Below are 17,929 nucleotides of genomic sequence, written 5' to 3' on the forward strand. Positions count from 1 at the left end.
TGTCAGAAGAGGCGAACTATCCCTTTAATGGGAAAAGCAAAGGTAATAATGTGGAGTCATCATGGATCATCATCATGGTGAAAGACCAAAGAAGCCATCAGGTGCCCAGTTTAGAAAGAGAAGAAGAGGAGAAACGGGCAGAAGATAAAGGGATGCAGATTTCTATCAGGGACGTACGCTATAGGCTATCTGTTAGCCTCTTGCTAACATGAGGCTAACAGGGGGCGGTGGTGGCTCAGGTGGTAGAGGAGCCGTTCGGCAACCCAAAGGTTGCAGGTTCGAGCCCTGCTCTACCTGACCCCATCGATGTGTCCTTGAGCAAGATACTTAACCCCAAATTGCTCCTGATGGCAGGGTGGTACCCTGCATGGCAGCCACTGCCACCGGTGTGTGAATGTGAGTGTGAATGGGTAAAATGTTAGGCATACAATGTAAAGCGCTTTGAGTGCTCGAAGGAGTGGAAAGGCGCTATATAAATGCAGTCCATTTACCATTTACCATGTTGCTATAGGCTATAGGCTATCTGTTAGCCTCTTGCTAACATGTTGCTATAGGCTATCTGTTAGCCTCTTGCTAACATGTTGCTATAGGCTATCTGTTAGCCTCTTGCTAACATGTTGCTGTAGGCTAAAGGCTATCTGTTAGCCTCTTGCTAACATGTTGCTGTAGGCTATAGGCTATCTGTTAGCCTCTTGCTAACATGTTGCTGTAGCCTATAGGCTATCTGTTAGCCTCTTGCTAACATGTTGCTGTAGGCTATAGGCTATCTGTTAGCCTCTTGCTAACATGTTGCTGTAGGCTATAGGCTATCTGTTAGCCTCTTGCTAACATGTTGCTATTACTGTGTTTGATTCTTAGTTTTGCTGAACTAGAATTAGAATTGAGGCATCATGTCATGCAGCTAATTTCACCCAAAGGCAACCTGGTCTGGTTTGTGTTTGCAACACAACAAGAAGTCCTGACTGAGGATTATTTTTATTGTTATGAGCTATATGCTAAATTAAACAACTTAAATAACTTCTAATATACATCGACATGGCATTTTGTAAGCTACATGTGGAATATTTTTGTACCTTTTTTTTATTTAAGATTATATATATAATAAGGGATGGTTCGCCCAGGGCGTAAATCTAGCCAGGACCGACCCTTTCTGTCAGGTGGAATAAAGCTGTGAACAACAACAACAGCAGCCAGGGTTTCTGCATATATTTTAACACGAGCACATCAATGGAAACGAGAAAGCCGCCACACGGCTGCTCAGCGTGAATCTGCCACACATCCTGTTCTTCGTATTGGCCTTTTTTTTTCTCAGAAGGCGGTTTTCGTCCAGTCATCTTGTTATCGAGCTGATAAAACCACTCTTCCACACACCAGATCATTCAAAAACCAGCTTTACAGTCTTTCCTCCGGCTTCCAGTCAGTGGCGAGACACTACAGGTGAATAGAGTAATGTTTTAAAATAATAGATATCACCATGAAACTTCCTCAGCTGATTACTTATACAAGTATGGAAAAAAATGTATGACAAGTTTTAGAAATTTGTATGTGTAATTATGCAAATTAGGCATTATCTCATTCACAATGCGCACATTTGCATATATTTCCGGAAGATAGATCTGAACATATGATAAAGCCAGGTGCAAAATTCTTTTTTCATTTTGTTTACACATAAAATGAAAAGAAAATTACAGAGGGGTTTCAGGATATCTGCTTTCATTTCCTAGGAAATCAAAATATACTGCCCATAGCCTAAAAAAACATCAATTTTCGCCATATTTTTTGATTATAATGTCACATAAATCAGGCCAGGAATGATTTATCAACACATCCTTCTGTAAATATCTTCAGAATACTGCTAAGTGTATAACTGGAAAGTTTGGTGTTAGTAGGTGCTCCATAGGCTGAGATATTGATACTGGAAAAATACAAAAAAAAAAAGATTTTGAGAAAACGGCATTTAAAGATTTAAATACCAATATTGAATAAAATAATCTTATTAATAAAGAATACAAGCTCAATACAATTTAGCTGTTATGCTGCAAACAAGTGGAACAAACTGCCAGAGGAGATTAAACTTTCACCAAATGGAGACACTTTTAAATCCAGGTTAAAGACATTTCTGTTCTCATGTGTCTATGCATGAAATCTGCACGCTATCTTTGAACTTATCTGGACTGTTACTTGTTTTTAAATTCATTTAAATTGCTTTATTTATTTCTTTTTATATTCTTATATGTATTTTTAATGCTTTTATTTTATGTGAAGCACTTTGAATTGTTTTGTACATGAAATGTGCTATATAAATAAATTTGACTTATTAATCAGACAAATGTGGCAGACATTAACTTTATCTGTATCCCTTTTTTTTACAAAATATTTGGTGTTTTATCTTCCATTAAATCCATGTTTCAGGTGTACGATGTTCCACCGGGGCAGGGGTACCCGGGTCAGCAGGGCGCAGCCAGAAACCAAGGAGTCTACGACGTTCCTCCATCCCAGATGGACCTCAGGACAGAAGGCGTTTACGACATACCTCCTTCCTCACAAGCGGTAAGACTTCAGCTCAACAAAAAACTGCACATTAGTACGGAAGCTTAAAACAGAAAAAAAACTTCTGTCTAATTTATTTTTTGGTTTATTTTTCGGGGAAATTTTTTCTGTTTTTCGTGGTCATTTTTTTCGGAAATACCGAGATACTTTGAAAATTGTAACTCACCGCAGACAGTGCCGCAGATATCGTCGCAGGGAGGAGAGAAAGGAGGCCTCTGATTGGTCAACTCTACATCCGCTCTACACTATGCGTATTTCCGGTTTGCTAACCGGCTAACGGTGACGCTAACCGTGCTAACCGTGACGATTCTTTCCCTCTCTGCCAGCTCCAGTAGTAGCAATATTTCTTCTGTTTCTAGATCGATCAGCTGCATCTCAATCAAAGTGCGCATTCGTCCAGTCGCCATTGTTGTTGAATGACCTCCGTAACCGGAAGAGAAACGCGCCACCCACCACACCCACAATCCTAGCTTGTTCGTGATTGTCCCTCTTGCGTTGTGGCGTGGAATTAACGTAGCGCAGACCGCGCTTCAAAAGTGGGCATAAATCAAAAATAACTGCGTCGTGTCTGCGACACACTGCTGCGAGAGTATGCACGGCCCTTAATAGTTCTACCATCTACATGACTTAAAGACAGGACTATCTCCCAGTGTCTTAAACCCAGGTCAAAGTAAAACTTGATTAAACTAAACAAACCAGTCATGTTTGCTTCCATTAAATCGAGCCCTCATAAAGGAATGAATGCATCGATTGTTGCTTTGTAAACTAAAAAAAATAAAATTGCCTCGAAAAACAGAAAAAAAAGAAATCAGACAGAAAAACAGGAAAAAATTGCCAGAAAAACAAACCAAAAAATGAATGTGACAGAAAAACCGGAGTTTTTTTTTATTTATTTATTTTTAAAGTGAATGCAATGAGCTTCCGTACATTAGTTCCATCTGTTCGGTCGAATGAAACCCAGTTAAGGAAGCTGGAAAAAGGGTTTGTTGACACAGCTCCTTGTATTCCTCTAATTGTCCGTATTAAATTAATAATACATCAGATGACATATTTATGACATTCTTGTGGCGGCTGTAAATTAAAGCTCCACTTTGCCAGTTCAACCAAAAATCTCCTCTGGTGTGCGGCTGCATGACTGAAAAACTCTGTTCCCAGAGCCTCTAGGATTTCACCAGAGCCGAGCAGGCAGCCCGCCACACGTTTGTTTGTAATAACCTGAAATATGCCGGGGGACTGTTATTTGCGTCCTTCCTAATTACAGTCTGAGGCGCGTCTGAGCTGGAAGGAGCTGATTCTGAGGTTTAGATGGAAATGACTTGCAGGCCAGTGTTTTCGCTCACCTCGCTGTGCTCCCGCCATGCCCTGTGGGGCGCATGTTGTAACACACTGCGCTCTGTCAGGCTGGAAAAGGGCCAAACGCTTTGTTGTATCACACTGCGTTAAGAGGAAGGAATCTGGGGCAGAAACTTTGAGGCGTCACATTTACAATCTACACCCTCCGGTCGTTTTTTCACTTCCTCAAACAAACTGCAGTTCTGCAAACAATAAACTGAGCTGGCTGCTTCCTTTAACCCTGATAGGGGACATCTTGCTCCACTTTGGGTGTACTTTCTCCTCTAATGTCACACTGTGGATAGTGATTCTCATCATATTTGGTCCAGTTGTGCATTTTTGACTATTTTTTCCAAATTTCAAACACACGTCATATACCATGAAAAAAAAAATCCTTAATTTCTGAAAAGGGACATTTTTGTCAGACATAGCAAAAATGGTATCGTGAGATTAGTGTATCGCTACAGCCCTAGCGGAAACGTTTCGTTCTTCTTTCATCTTCGATGGAATAATCATTTGCCTAAATAATGGTTGCTGCAGCCCTGGTGTGCAGGCAGAAGTATAATTTCCGCTCGACTTCAGGTGTTCCTCAGGGATCGATGCTGGGACCACACTTATTTCAGAAATAAACAATCTGGGTGTAAGGGTGTAACAATAAGGGTGTAATTAAATGAAGAGTGCACAGACAAAAGGTGAAGATTAGTGAGGTAACTGAAGGCAGAAGTGGTAGAGTTGATGGTTCTCACAGTTCAAACACTGTAAACCACTTAAAGATGCCGGAAATGATTTAAAAATAAATGACTTGTGAGTTTATAAACTTAAACTTTCACCAAATGGAGACATTTTTAAATCCAGGTTAAAAACATTTCTGTTCTCATGTGTCTATGCATGAAATCTGCACGATATCTTTGAACTTATCTGGACTGTTGCTGGTTTTTAAATTAATTTTGATTTTGATTTATACCAAAGAGGAGGAGCAGGTGGGATGAAACTCTGCAACCTTTGTGACGATGAGTGAATAAATCAATTTAAATAAAATCAAATCAAATTTATTTGTAGCACATTTCATGTACAAACAATTCAAAGTGCTTTATATAAAATAAAAGCATTGCAGCAGGGAGTGGAAGAAGCATTAAAAATGCATAAAAGAATATAAAGAGAAACAAATAAAATCATTTAAATGATTTTAAAAACAAGCAACAGTCCAGATAAGTTCAAAGATATCGTGCAGATTTCACATGAGAACAGAAATGTTTCTAACCTGGATTTAAAGATGAGTGGTGAACACAGATTGTGCAGTAAAACCCTCTGATGGTTATCCTCGTCCTCAGGTGTACTCGGTGCCGCCCTGCAGGACCACCGCCGCCCTCCAGGAGGGAAACTACGACTTCCCGCAGCCTCTGAAGCCCAAACAGGAGGGCATCTACGACGTGCCCCCCCCCATCCTCACCAAGCCTGCCAACAGCCCCCAGTCTCACTACGACTTCCCCCCGAGCGTCGACGCCGCCGCCCAACACTCCAACGGCAACGAGGGTATTTACGACGTGCCTCCGCCTGCCCTCCATTCGGGGGCGGGGTCACAGCGGGACGTGTACGACTTCCCGCGGGGCGTGCCGCCGCCGCCGCCCCCCCAGCACAGGAACTCGCCCGCCGACCGGGACGGAAGCAGAGGCGTCTACGACATCCCGGCTCAGGACGGCGTGAACCGGCTGTCGTTCTCCAGCACGGGCAGCACGCGCAGCAGCATGTCCACGTCCTCGTCCTCCACGGGCTCCGAGGCGCGGCTGGCGCTGGACGTGGACGCCGCCGTGCAGCGGCTGCACCGCCTGCAGCAGGGCGTGGAGCAGGCCGCGGGGGCGCTGCGCGCCATGGCGGCGTCCCCTCACTGGAGGACGTTTCCCTTCATGGAGCGCCACGCCAACGACGTGCGGGCCGCGCTGGACAGGGTCCGGGCCGCCGTGGGGGACTTGGTGGCGTTCGGCAGAGGCGCCGCGGCCAACGCCACGTCCCTGTCGGACCCGGCGCTGCACAACAAGCTGCGGCGGCAGCTGGGGCGCCTGGAGGACTCGCAGCAGATCCTGCTGCAGACCCATCAGGCCCTGGAGGGCTGCGGCTGGGCCCTGAACGCGCTGGCGGCGGCCGGGAAGCACCACGGCAAGAGCGACGACCTGGACCGCTTCGTCATGGTGTCCAGGACCGTCCCGGACGACGCCAAGCAGCTGGCGTCCACGATAGGCGGCAACACGGAGCTGCTGTTCAGACGGACGCACGGCGACGGGTCTTTCTCCGCCGGGAACACACCCGAGGAGACCCTGACCCACCCGCTCAGCTCGCCCTCCTCAGAGAACGACAACTACAAGGGCCGCACCAAACCGTTCCCCGTGTCCTGCGGCCAGGACAAAGACGCCATGAACAACAGCGAGAAGTGCGTGAAGAGCTGGATGGAAGACTACGACTACGTGCATCTGCAGGTGAGGCAGAACGTCTTCGTTAAGAGAAGATTTATTCAGTGAAATAAAGACGGAACGATAGTCCGACAGTCATTTCCTCACCCGTTTGTTTCCCCCTCACCCGTTTGTTTCCCCCTCACCCGTTTGTTTCCCCCTCACCCGTTTGTTACCCCCTCACCCGTTTGTTTCCCCCTCACCCGTTTGTTTCCCCCTCACCCGTTTGTTACCCACTCACCCGTTTGTTACCCACTCACCCGTTTGTTTCCCCCTCACCCGTTTGCTTCCCCCTCACCCGTTTGTTACCCCCTCACCCGTTTGTTTCCCCCTCACCCGTTTGTTTCCCCCTCACTCGTTTGTTTTCCCCTCACCCGTTTGTTACCCCCTCACCCGTTTGTTACCCACTCACCCGTTTGTTACCCACTCACCCGTTTGTTACCCCCTCACCCGTTTGTTACCCCCTCACCCGTTTGTTTCCCCCTCACCCGTTTGTTTCCCCCTCACCCGTTTGTTTCCCCCCTCACCCGTTTGTTTCCCCCTCACCCGTTTGTTTCCCCCTCACCCGTTTGTTACCCACTCACCCGTTTGTTTCCCCCTCACCCGTTTGTTTTCTCACCCGTTTGTTTCCCCCTCACCCATTTGTTACCCACTCACCCGTTTGTTTTCCCCTCACCCGTTTGTTACCCACTCACCCGTTTGTTTTCCCCTCACCCGTTTGTTTCCCCCCTCACCCGTTTGTTACCCACTCACCCGTTTGTTTCCCCCCTCACCCGTTTGTTACCCCCTCACCCGTTTGTTACCCACTCACCCGTTTGTTTTCCCCTCACCCGTTTGTTACCCACTCACCCGTTTGTTTTCCCCTCACCCGTTTGTTACCCACTCACCCGTTTGTTTTCCCCTCACCCGTTTGTTTCCCCCCTCACCCGTTTGTTACCCACTCACCCGTTTGTTTCCCCCTCACCCGTTTGTTACCCACTCACCCGTTTGTTTTCCCCTCACCCGTTTGTTTCCCCCTCACCCGTTTGTTTTCCCCTCACCCGTTTGTTACCCACTCACCCGTTTGTTTTCCCCCTCACCCGTTTGTTTCCCCCTCACCCGTTTGTTTCCCCACTCACCCGTTTGTTACCCACTCACCCGTTTGTTTTCCCCTCACCCGTTTGTTACCCCCTCACCCGTTTGTTTCCCCCTCACCCGTTTGTTTCCCCCTCACCCGTTTGTTTCCCCCCTCACCCGTTTGTTTCCCCCTCACCCGTTTGTTTCCCCCTCACCCGTTTGTTACCCACTCACCCGTTTGTTTCCCCCTCACCCGTTTGTTTTCTCACCCGTTTGTTTCCCCCTCACCCATTTGTTACCCACTCACCCGTTTGTTTTCCCCTCACCCGTTTGTTACCCACTCACCCGTTTGTTTTCCCCTCACCCGTTTGTTTCCCCCCTCACCCGTTTGTTACCCACTCACCCGTTTGTTTCCCCCCTCACCCGTTTGTTACCCCCTCACCCGTTTGTTACCCACTCACCCGTTTGTTTTCCCCTCACCCGTTTGTTACCCACTCACCCGTTTGTTTTCCCCTCACCCGTTTGTTACCCACTCACCCGTTTGTTTTCCCCTCACCCGTTTGTTTCCCCCCTCACCCGTTTGTTACCCACTCACCCGTTTGTTTCCCCCTCACCCGTTTGTTACCCACTCACCCGTTTGTTTTCCCCTCACCCGTTTGTTTCCCCCTCACCCGTTTGTTTTCCCCTCACCCGTTTGTTACCCACTCACCCGTTTGTTTTCCCCCTCACCCGTTTGTTTCCCCCTCACCCGTTTGTTTCCCCCCTCACCCGTTTGTTACCCACTCACCCGTTTGTTTTCCCCTCACCCGTTTGTTACCCACTCACCCGTTTGTTTCCCCCTCACCCGTTTGTTACCCACTCACCCGTTTGTTACCCCCTCACCCGTTTGTTTTCCCCTCACCCGTTTGTTACCCACTCACCCGTTTGTTTTCCCCTCACCCGTTTGTTTCCCCCTCACCCGTTTGTTTTCCCCTTACCCGTTTTTTTTCCCCTCACCCGTTTGTTTCCCCCCTCACCCGTTTGTTACCCACTCACCCGTTTGTTACCCACTCACCCGTTTGTTTTCTCACCCGTTTGTTTCCCCCTCACCCGTTTGTTTTCTCACCCGTTTGTTTCCCCCTCACCCGTTTGTTACCCACTCACCCGTTTGTTTTCCCCTCACCCGTTTGTTACCCACTCACCCGTTTGTTTCCCCCTCACCCGTTTGTTTTCTCACCCGTTTGTTTCCCCCTCACCCGTTTGTTACCCACTCACCCGTTTGTTTCCCCCTCACCCGTTTGTTACCCACTCACCCGTTTGTTTTCTCACCCGTTTGTTACCCACTCACCCGTTTGTTTTCTCACCCGTTTGTTTCCCCCTCACCCGTTTGTTTCCCACTCACCCGTTTGTTTTCTCACCCGTTTGTTTCCCCCTCACCCGTTTGTTACCCACTCACCCGTTTGTTTTCCCCTCACCCGTTTGTTTCCCCCCTCACCCGTTTGTTACCCACTCACCCGTTTGTTTTCTCACCCGTTTGTTTCCCCCTCACCCGTTTGTTTTCTCACCCGTTTGTTTCCCCCTCACCCGTTTGTTACCCACTCACCCGTTTGTTTTCCCCTCACCCGTTTGTTTCCCCCCTCACCCGTTTGTTACCCACTCACCCGTTTGTTTTCTCACCCGTTTGTTTCCCCCTCACCCGTTTGTTTTCTCACCCGTTTGTTTCCCCCTCACCCGTTTGTTACCCACTCACCCGTTTGTTTCCCCCTCACCCGTTTGTTACCCACTCACCCGTTTGTTTCCTCCTCACCCGTTTGTTTTCCCCTCACCCGTTTTTTTTCCCCTCACCCGTTTGTTTCCCCCTCACCCGTTTGTTTTCTCACCCGTTTGTTTCCCCCTCACCCGTTTGTTTTCTCACCCGTTTGTTTCCTCACCCGTTTGTTTTCTCACCCGTTTGTTTCCCCCTCACCCGTTTGTTTCCCACTCACCTGTTTGTTTTCTCACCCGTTTGTTACCCACTCACCCGTTTGTTTTCCCCTCACCCGTTTGTTTTCCCCTCACCCGTTTGTTTTCCCCTCACCCGTTTGTTTCCCCCCTCACCCGTTTGTTTCCCCCTCACCCGTTTGTTTCCCCCTCACCCGTTTGTTTTCTCACCCGTTTGTTTCCCCCTCACCCGTTTGTTTCCCCCTCACCCGTTTGTTTCCTCACCCGTTTGTTTCCCCCTCACCCGTTTGTTTCCTCACCCGTTTGTTTTCTCACCCGTTTGTTTCCTCACCCGTTTGTTTCCCCCTCACCCGTTTGTTTTCTCACCCGTTTGTTTTCTCACCCGTTTGTTTCACCCTCACCCGTTTGTTTTCTCACCCGTTTGTTTCCCCCTCACCCGTTTGTTTTCTCACCCGTTTGTTTTCTCACCCGTTTGTTTCACCCTCACCCGTTTGTTTTCTCACCCGTTTGTTTCCCCCTCACCCGTTTGTTTTCTCACCCGTTTGTTTTCTCACCCGTTTGTTTCACCCTCACCCGTTTGTTTTCTCACCCGTTTGTTTCCTCACCCGTTTGTTTCCCCCTCACCCGTTTGTTTCCTCACCCGTTTGTTTTCTCACCCGTTTGTTTCCTCACCCGTTTGTTTCCCCCTCACCCGTTTGTTTCCCCCTCACCCGTTTGTTTTCTCACCCGTTTGTTTCCCCCTCACCCGTTTGTTTTCTCACCCGTTTGTTACCCACTCACCCGTTTGTTTCCCCCTCACCCGTTTGTTTCCCCCTCACCCGTTTGTTTTCTCACCCGTTTGTTTTCTCACCCGTTTGTTTCACCCTCACCCGTTTGTTTTCTCACCCGTTTGTTTCCCCCTCACCCGTTTGTTTTCTCACCCGTTTGTTTCACCCTCACCGGTTTGTTTTCTCACCCGTTTGTTTCCCCCTCACCCGTTTGTTTCCCCCTCACCCGTTTGTTTTCTCACCCGTTTGTTTCACCCTCACCCGTTTGTTTTCTCACCCGTTTGTTACCCACTCACCCGTTTGTTTCCCCCTCACCCGTTTGTTTCCCCCTCACCCGTTTGTTTCCCCCTCACCCGTTTGTTTTCTCACCCGTTTGTTTCACCCTCACCCGTTTGTTTTCTCACCCGTTTGTTTCCCCCTCACCCGTTTGTTTTCTCACCCGTTTGTTTTCTCACCCGTTTGTTTCACCCTCACCCGTTTGTTTTCTCACCCGTTTGTTTCCCCCTCACCCGTTTGTTTCCTCACCCGTTTGTTTCCCCCTCACCCGTTTGTTTCCTCACCCGTTTGTTTCCCCCTCACCCGTTTGTTTCCTCACCCGTTTGTTTTCTCACCCGTTTGTTTCCTCACCCGTTTGTTTCCCCCTCACCCGTTTGTTTTCTCACCCGTTTGTTTTCTCACCCGTTTGTTTCACCCTCACCGGTTTGTTTTCTCACCCGTTTGTTTCCCCCTCACCCGTTTGTTACCCCCTCACCCGTTTGTTTCCCCCTCACCCGTTTGTTTCCTCACCCGTTTGTTTCCCCCTCACCCGTTTGTTTCCTCACCCGTTTGTTTTCTCACCCGTTTGTTTCCTCACCCGTTTGTTTCCCCCTCACCCGTTTGTTTTCTCACCCGTTTGTTTTCTCACCCGTTTGTTTCACCCTCACCGGTTTGTTTTCTCACCCGTTTGTTTCCCCCTCACCCGTTTGTTACCCACTCACCCGTTTGTTTCCCCCTCACCCGTTTGTTTCCCCCTCACCCGTTTGTTTTCTCACCCGTTTGTTTCCCCCTCACCCGTTTGTTTTCTCACCCGTTTGTTACCCACTCACCCGTTTGTTTCCCCCTCACCCGTTTGTTTCCCCCTCACCCGTTTGTTTTCTCACCCGTTTGTTTTCTCACCCGTTTGTTTCACCCTCACCCGTTTGTTTTCTCACCCGTTTGTTTCCCCCTCACCCGTTTGTTTTCTCACCCGTTTGTTTTCTCACCCGTTTGTTTCACCCTCACCCGTTTGTTTTCTCACCCGTTTGTTTCCCCCTCACCCGTTTGTTTTCTCACCCGTTTGTTTCCTCACCCGTTTGTTTCCCCCTCACCCGTTTGTTTCCTCACCCGTTTGTTTCCCCCTCACCCGTTTGTTTTCTCACCCGTTTGTTTTCTCACCCGTTTGTTTCACCCTCACCGGTTTGTTTTCTCACCCGTTTGTTTCCCCCTCACCCGTTTGTTTTCTCACCCGTTTGTTTCCCCCTCACCCGTTTGTTTTCTCACCCGTTTGTTACCCACTCACCCGTTTGTTTCCCCCTCACCCGTTTGTTTCCCCCTCACCCGTTTGTTTCCCCCTCACCCGTTTGTTTTCTCACCCGTTTGTTTCCCCCCCGCAGGGTAAAGAAGACTTTGAACGTCAGCAGCAGGAACTTTTGGAGAAGGAAAACATCATCAAACAGAGCCAAGTTCTGCTGGGCCAGGAACAGGTGAGGCTACCTGCTGCCGAAGGACAGAGGAGGCCCTTAAAGGGACAGTTCGCCTCTTTAAAGGGACAGTTCGCCTCTTTAAAGGGACAGTTCGCCACTTTAAAGGGACAGTTCGCCTCTTTAAAGAGACAGTTCGCCTCTTTAAAGGGACAGTTCGCCTCTTTAAAGGGACAGTTCGCCTCCTTAAAGGGACAGTTCGCCTCTTTAAAGAGACAGTTCGCCACTTTAAAGGGACAGTTCGCCTCTTTAAAGGGACAGTTCGCCTCTTTAAAGGGCCAGTTCGCCTCTTTAAAGAGACAGTTCGCCTCTTTAAAGGGACAGTTCGCCTCTTTAAAGGGACAGTTCGCCTCTTTAAAGGGACAGTTCACAGTTCGCCTCTTTAAAGGGACAGTTCGCCTCTTTAAAGGGACAGTTCGCCTCTTTAAAGGGACAGTTCGCCTCTTTAAAGGGCCAGTTCGCCTCTTTAAAGGGCCAGTTCGCCTCTTTAAAGGGACAGTTCACAGTTCGCCTCTTTAAAGGGACAGTTCGCCTCTTTAAAGGGACAGTTCGCCTCTTTAAAGGGACAGTTCGCCTCTTTAAAGGGACAGTTCGCCTCTTTAAAGGGCCAGTTCGCCTCTTTAAAGGGACAGTTCACAGTTCGCCTCCTTAAAGGGACAGTTCGCCTCCTTAAAGGGACAGTTCGCCTCTTTAAAGAGACAGTTCGCCACTTTAAAGGGACAGTTCGCCTCTTTAAAGGGACAGTTCGCCTCTTTAAAGGGCCAGTTCGCCTCTTTAAAGAGACAGTTCGCCTCTTTAAAGGGACAGTTCGCCTCTTTAAAGGGACAGTTCGCCTCTTTAAAGGGATAGTTCGCCTCTTCTGACATAAAGCTGTATGACATCCCATATCAGCAACATAATTTCTGAACATCTTCTTACCCCCTGCTGCGTCCTGTGAGCAGAGTTCCAGCCTCGTTTTGCAACACAAAATGGTTCTCCAGGAAAAAGTCAGACCTCACAATCTCTTGGCCCTATTTTCTCTCCCTTCGTATCAATGCGAACAGCCACCTAGCGACAGCCGCACCTGTTACAGTGTTTGCTGCTCGGTCTGCACAGCAGGTAAACAAAAGGAAAGGTCTGACTTTTTCCTGGAGAACCATTTTGTGATGCAAATGTATTACTCTGTTGAACGCATATTGTTCTGAGAAGCAAAACGCTTTATTTTTTAAACCCCAGCCAACTAGCCGGACTACCTTCATCAACACCAAAACGAGGCTGGAACTCTGCTCACAGGACGCAGCAGGGGGTAAGAAGATGTTCAGAAATGATGCTGCTGATATGGGATGTTACACAGCTTCATGTCAGAAGAGGGGAACTATCCCTTTAAGTGTAGAGGGTGAAACCAATTTAGTTTTCAGGGGGTTAAAGAGCTGCGGGTAAAACTGATTAACTAATTAATCTGCAGATTATTCTGAATTAGTCTCTGTAGGAGCTATTTGTAAAGTTAGTTTTTGTTTTTTGGTTCTAGTTGTAAATTTAATTAGCTAATTATGAGTAACTTTATTTGATTAATTTCAGTGCTCTATTTAGATTAGATTTATTGCTAATATTCCTTGTTATTTGTTTAGAATATTTTTGGTAATTGGGTCACACTGGGCACCTGGAGTACCAGCATGCACCTGGGTGGGCCGATGGTTTTTTACTTGTTGTAGTGGCCATTTGTCCATAAAAAACAAATTAAACTTAAACCAAACAAAATCAAAAGACAGGGGAAAGGAGAGAGCAGCAGGTTTTCTTTGTTCTTTTGTTTGTTTTTATTGTTTTAAATCATCAGAAAACGCAAGAATTCATTTTGGACATTCGTCTTCTTTTGCCTGTGTTAAACCACATCCCCCATGATGCATCAGTGGCCTTTTGATTTTGTTTGGTTTAAGTTTAATTTGTTTTTTATGGACAAGTGGCCACTACAGTCTCCATTTTATTCTTAATTCGTGTAGAAACTCTGAAACCAGCAGATATGTAGCACTTTAAAGTCGCTGCAGGTTCATTTTGTTTTTGGCGTCACAGCTTTCCGTAGGATGGATTCTCCCGTTGGATCCTTGAGTTCTTTCACAGTTAAACTGGCCCATAAAGATAAAGATATTTTACACTTTATCAGAGAGGAGCAACAGAATTTAAATTCTGTCCTCATCGGGGCTCCGAGCTCGTCCATTTTGTCCTCCAGTGATCTCACATTTCCCACGACGACCAGGGGAGGAAATGGTTCAAACTTCCTCCTCCTTTTCCTCCGTTTTGTTCCTGCTCTGCATCCCAGACGTCTCCTCTTCAGCTCACCTTGATTTGAGGTCTTATTGCAGGCGTTACTTTGGCTTTGGAAAGCTCAGTTAGCTGCAGAAATCTTTGTTTTCACATTAAAAAGAAGAAGATGAAAAAGCTCAGTTAGCTGCTCCAACAGGTTAACAACTTCCCCGTTGCCATGGTTACGCATTCGAACCAGCTCAGAAATCCGTGTTTTCGCATAAAAAAAAGCTCAACAAATCTCATATTTGTTGTTTATGGATGGTGAAAAATGACCGTCTTTCATCTTTCACAGATCAATCAGTTCAAGAAGCTGGAGCAGGAAGTGACCAAACCCGTGGAGAATGACATCACGCAGTGGATATCCAGCTCGCCGTCCGACTCCTCCTCCGCCCACGTGTGCGCCCGGGACCGCCAGCTGCTCAGCTTCTACTCGCAGCAGTGCGAGCAGCACTTCGTCACCCTGCTCAGCGCCGTGGACGCCTTCTTCAGCTGCGTCCGAGCCGGCCAGCCTCCGCGCATCTTCGTGGCGCACAGCAAGTTCGTCATCCTCAGCGCCCACAAACTGGTCTTCATCGGGGACACGCTGTCCCGGCAGGCCGCCGCGCCCGAGCTGGCCAACCGGGTGATGAACTCCAGCAACGTGCTGTGCGACCTGCTGAAGACGGTGGTGGCCGCCACCAAAACGGCCGCTCTGAACTACCCCAACACCGGCGCCATCCAGGAGATGGTGGACAGGGTGACGGACCTGTCGCACCACGCTCAGCAGTTCAAAGAGCAGCTGCTGCAGATGGCCAGCCTGTGACCACCTGCAGCAGAACAAACGTTCTGTTGTAAATAGTCTGTTCTGTAAATATCTGCTCTACTTTTGTGTAGATAGTTTTATATTATGGTCTGAGTATATATGTAGATGCAGTACTGGTGTCTGTAGAACTCTGTGGACATTTTTCATGACATTCCCGTTTTACGAAGCACCTTAATGAGCTTGTTTTGTTTTTCATCGTCAACTGTAAGATGTGGCTGGTGTGACAGTAAATCTCCGTGTAAATCGTGTCGGTGTTCGTGGAGCTCGCCACAAAGTAAAGGACTGTTCTCAACACGAGGCGGCGTCAGCGTCTGTGTCCCAGTTTACAGAAAACTTCTGAACTTACTGATTATTACTCAGGTGGAAAGGGCCGAGATAAAGTGAAATATTAAATCTCTTTTTGTCCGATTCAGATCTACGTTTCAGCACCAAGTCGACAAAGTAATCTGACATTTAAAAACTATTGTTCAGTCTTCTTCTTCTGCGTCTCATGGTCTGTATTGAGTTGAGTAAAGGTGACATTCTGCCTTCTTTTGACACAACTTTCTGAGGTCTTATTGAGATGTTTGAAACAGACTTTGGTCTAATTATCTGTTGGTTAGCCCTGTTTTAACAGTTTTTGACTTAGCAGGTGCTCAACTCCACCCTTTTAATGCAGAAACACAGACGTAATGAAGCTGTTCCTGCAGTCAGACTACATACAGATAGTTCCTCTGTTGATCCCAGAGGGAAATAGTTTAGCAGTGTAGCTGTAAGCTAGCAGCAGATGCTAGGAGATGTACGCAGCGTAACTCGTAGTAACGCATGTGTACCGTTAATTACTGCGTTTAAACACTTTATACACATTTATGTCATTAAACAACTGTATTAGGAGACCGGAAACATGCCGATAATGTAGCGTTAGCCCAGCGAGAGTGAGGAGAGGGCCGGTGTTGTGTTGGAAACACACCTTATCCACACAGCTGCAGGTTGATGAGTTACAGAACGGAACCGTTCAGCTAGAAAGCTTCAGCTAACAAAGTAATGTGGGAACAATAATGTTCATCTTTCAGAAAGGAACAGCAATAACTCCTTAGAAGCTGGTGTACGTCACCTTCATTAGCTAAGCTGTTAGCATTAGCTGCAGCTAAAGGAACAGCAATAACTCCTTAGAAGCTGGTGTACGTCACCTTCATTAGCTAAGCTGTTAGCGTTAGCTAGAAAGCTTCAGCTAACAAAGTAATGTGGGAACAATAATGTTCAACTTTCAGAAAGGAACAGCAATAACTCCTTAGAAGCCGGTGTACGTCACCTTCATTAGCTAAGCTGTTAGCGTTAGCTAGAAAGCTTCAGCTAACAAAGTAATGTGGGAACAATAATGTTCATCTTTCCGAAAGGAACAGCAATAACTCCTTAGAAGCTGATGTACGTCATCTTCATTAGCTAAACTGTTAGCTTTAGCTGCTGCTAAAGGAGAAAATAACTCAGTAAATAAACCCAGAGGAATTATTTCTCAGATGCTTCCATTTCCCTGCTCTGAAGTTCAGGCTCTCAGAGTTGGAACTGATCCCTCTTTGTGGCTCAGCTTCTTCAGTCCTGGAACTGGACCAAGATGCACATCCACAGTCTTTAGCTAACTCTGCTGGAACATTAGCCTCAGAGTTTATCCACAGTCTTTAGCTAACTCTGCTGGAACATTAGCCTCAGAGTTTATCCACAGTCTTTAGCTAACTCTGCTGGAACATTAGCCGCAGCCAGAGTTTATCCACAGTCTTTAGCTAACTCTGCTGGAACATTAGCCTCAGAGTTTATCCACAGTCTTTAGCTAACTCTGCTGGAACATTAGCCGCAGCCAGAGTTTATCCACAGTCTTTAGCTAACTCTGCTGGAACATTAGCCTCAGATAGAGTTCATCCACAGTCTTTAGCTAACTCTGCTGGAACATTAGCCTCAGATAGAGTTTACCCACAGTCTTTAGCTAACTCTGCTGGAACATTAGCCTCAGAGTTTATCCACAGTCTTTAGCTAACTCTGCTGGAACATTAGCCTCAGAGTTTATCCACAGTCTTTAGCTAACTCTGCTGGAACATTAGCCTCAGAGTTTATCCACAGTCTGTAGCTAACTCTGCTGGAACATTAGCCTCAGAGTTTATCCACAGTCTTTAGCTAACTCTGCTGGAACATTAGCCTCAGAGTTTATCCACAGTCTTTAGCTAACTCTGCTGGAACATTAGCCTCAGATAGAGTTTATCCACAGTCTGTAGCTAACTCTGCTGGAACATTAGCCTCAGATAGAGTTTATCCACAGTCTGTAGCTAACTCTGCTGGCACATTAGCCTCAGAGTTTATCCACAGTCTGTAGCTAACTCTGCTGGAACATTAGCCTCAGATAGAGGTCATCCACAGTCTTTAGCTAACTCTGCTGGAACATTAGCCTCAGATAGAGTTTATCCACAGTCTTTAGCTAACTCTGCTGGAACATTAGCCTCAGATAGAGTTTATCCACAGTCTTTAGCTAACTCTGCTGGAACATTAGCCTCAGATAGAGTTTATCCACAGTCTTTAGCTAACTCTGCTGGAACATTAGCCTCAGATAGAGTTTATCCACAGTCTTTAGCTAACTCTGCTGGAACATTAGCCTCAGATAGAGTTTATCCACAGTCTTTAGCTAACTCTGCTGGAACATTAGCCTCAGATAGAGTTTATCCACAGTCTTTAGCTAACTCTGCTGGAACATTAGCTTCAGATAGAGTTTATCCACAGTCTTTAGCTAACTCTGCTGGAACATTAGCCTCAGATAGAGTTTATCCACAGTCTTTAGCTAACTCTGCTGGAACATTAGCCTCAGATAGAGTTTATCCACAGTCTTTAGCTAACTCTGCTGGAACATTAGCCTCAGATAGAGTTTATCCACAGTCTTTAGCTAACTCTGCTGGAACATTAGCCTCAGATAGAGTTTATCCACAGTCTTTAGCTAACTCTGCTGGAACATTAGCCTCAGATAGAGTTTATCTAGGGTGACCATACGTCCGTATTTCCCGGGACATGTCCGTATTTCACGGGACGCCCGGGACAGGAAGT

General features: G+C 47.1%; 1 protein-coding gene across 1 annotated transcript in view; it reads left to right on the forward strand.

Moving 5' to 3' along the window:
• nedd9 (neural precursor cell expressed, developmentally down-regulated 9) overlaps positions 1–15,166 on the forward strand; it is a 51,425-nt gene extending 36,259 nt beyond the window's left edge. Inside the window, exons 4-7 of the mRNA XM_075449152.1 lie at positions 2,413–2,550; positions 5,214–6,353; positions 11,701–11,790; positions 14,360–15,166. Coding sequence (XP_075305267.1) covers positions 2,413–2,550; positions 5,214–6,353; positions 11,701–11,790; positions 14,360–14,869 — 1,878 coding nt within the window. The 3' untranslated portion in view covers positions 14,870–15,166. The remainder of the gene's footprint in view (positions 1–2,412; positions 2,551–5,213; positions 6,354–11,700; positions 11,791–14,359) is intronic.
• The last annotated feature ends 2,763 nt before the right edge of the window (positions 15,167–17,929 follow it).

The sequence above is a fragment of the Odontesthes bonariensis genome, chromosome 18, assembly GCF_027942865.1.
Source record: "Odontesthes bonariensis isolate fOdoBon6 chromosome 18, fOdoBon6.hap1, whole genome shotgun sequence".
NCBI classification, from domain to species: Eukaryota; Metazoa; Chordata; class Actinopteri; order Atheriniformes; family Atherinopsidae; genus Odontesthes; species Odontesthes bonariensis.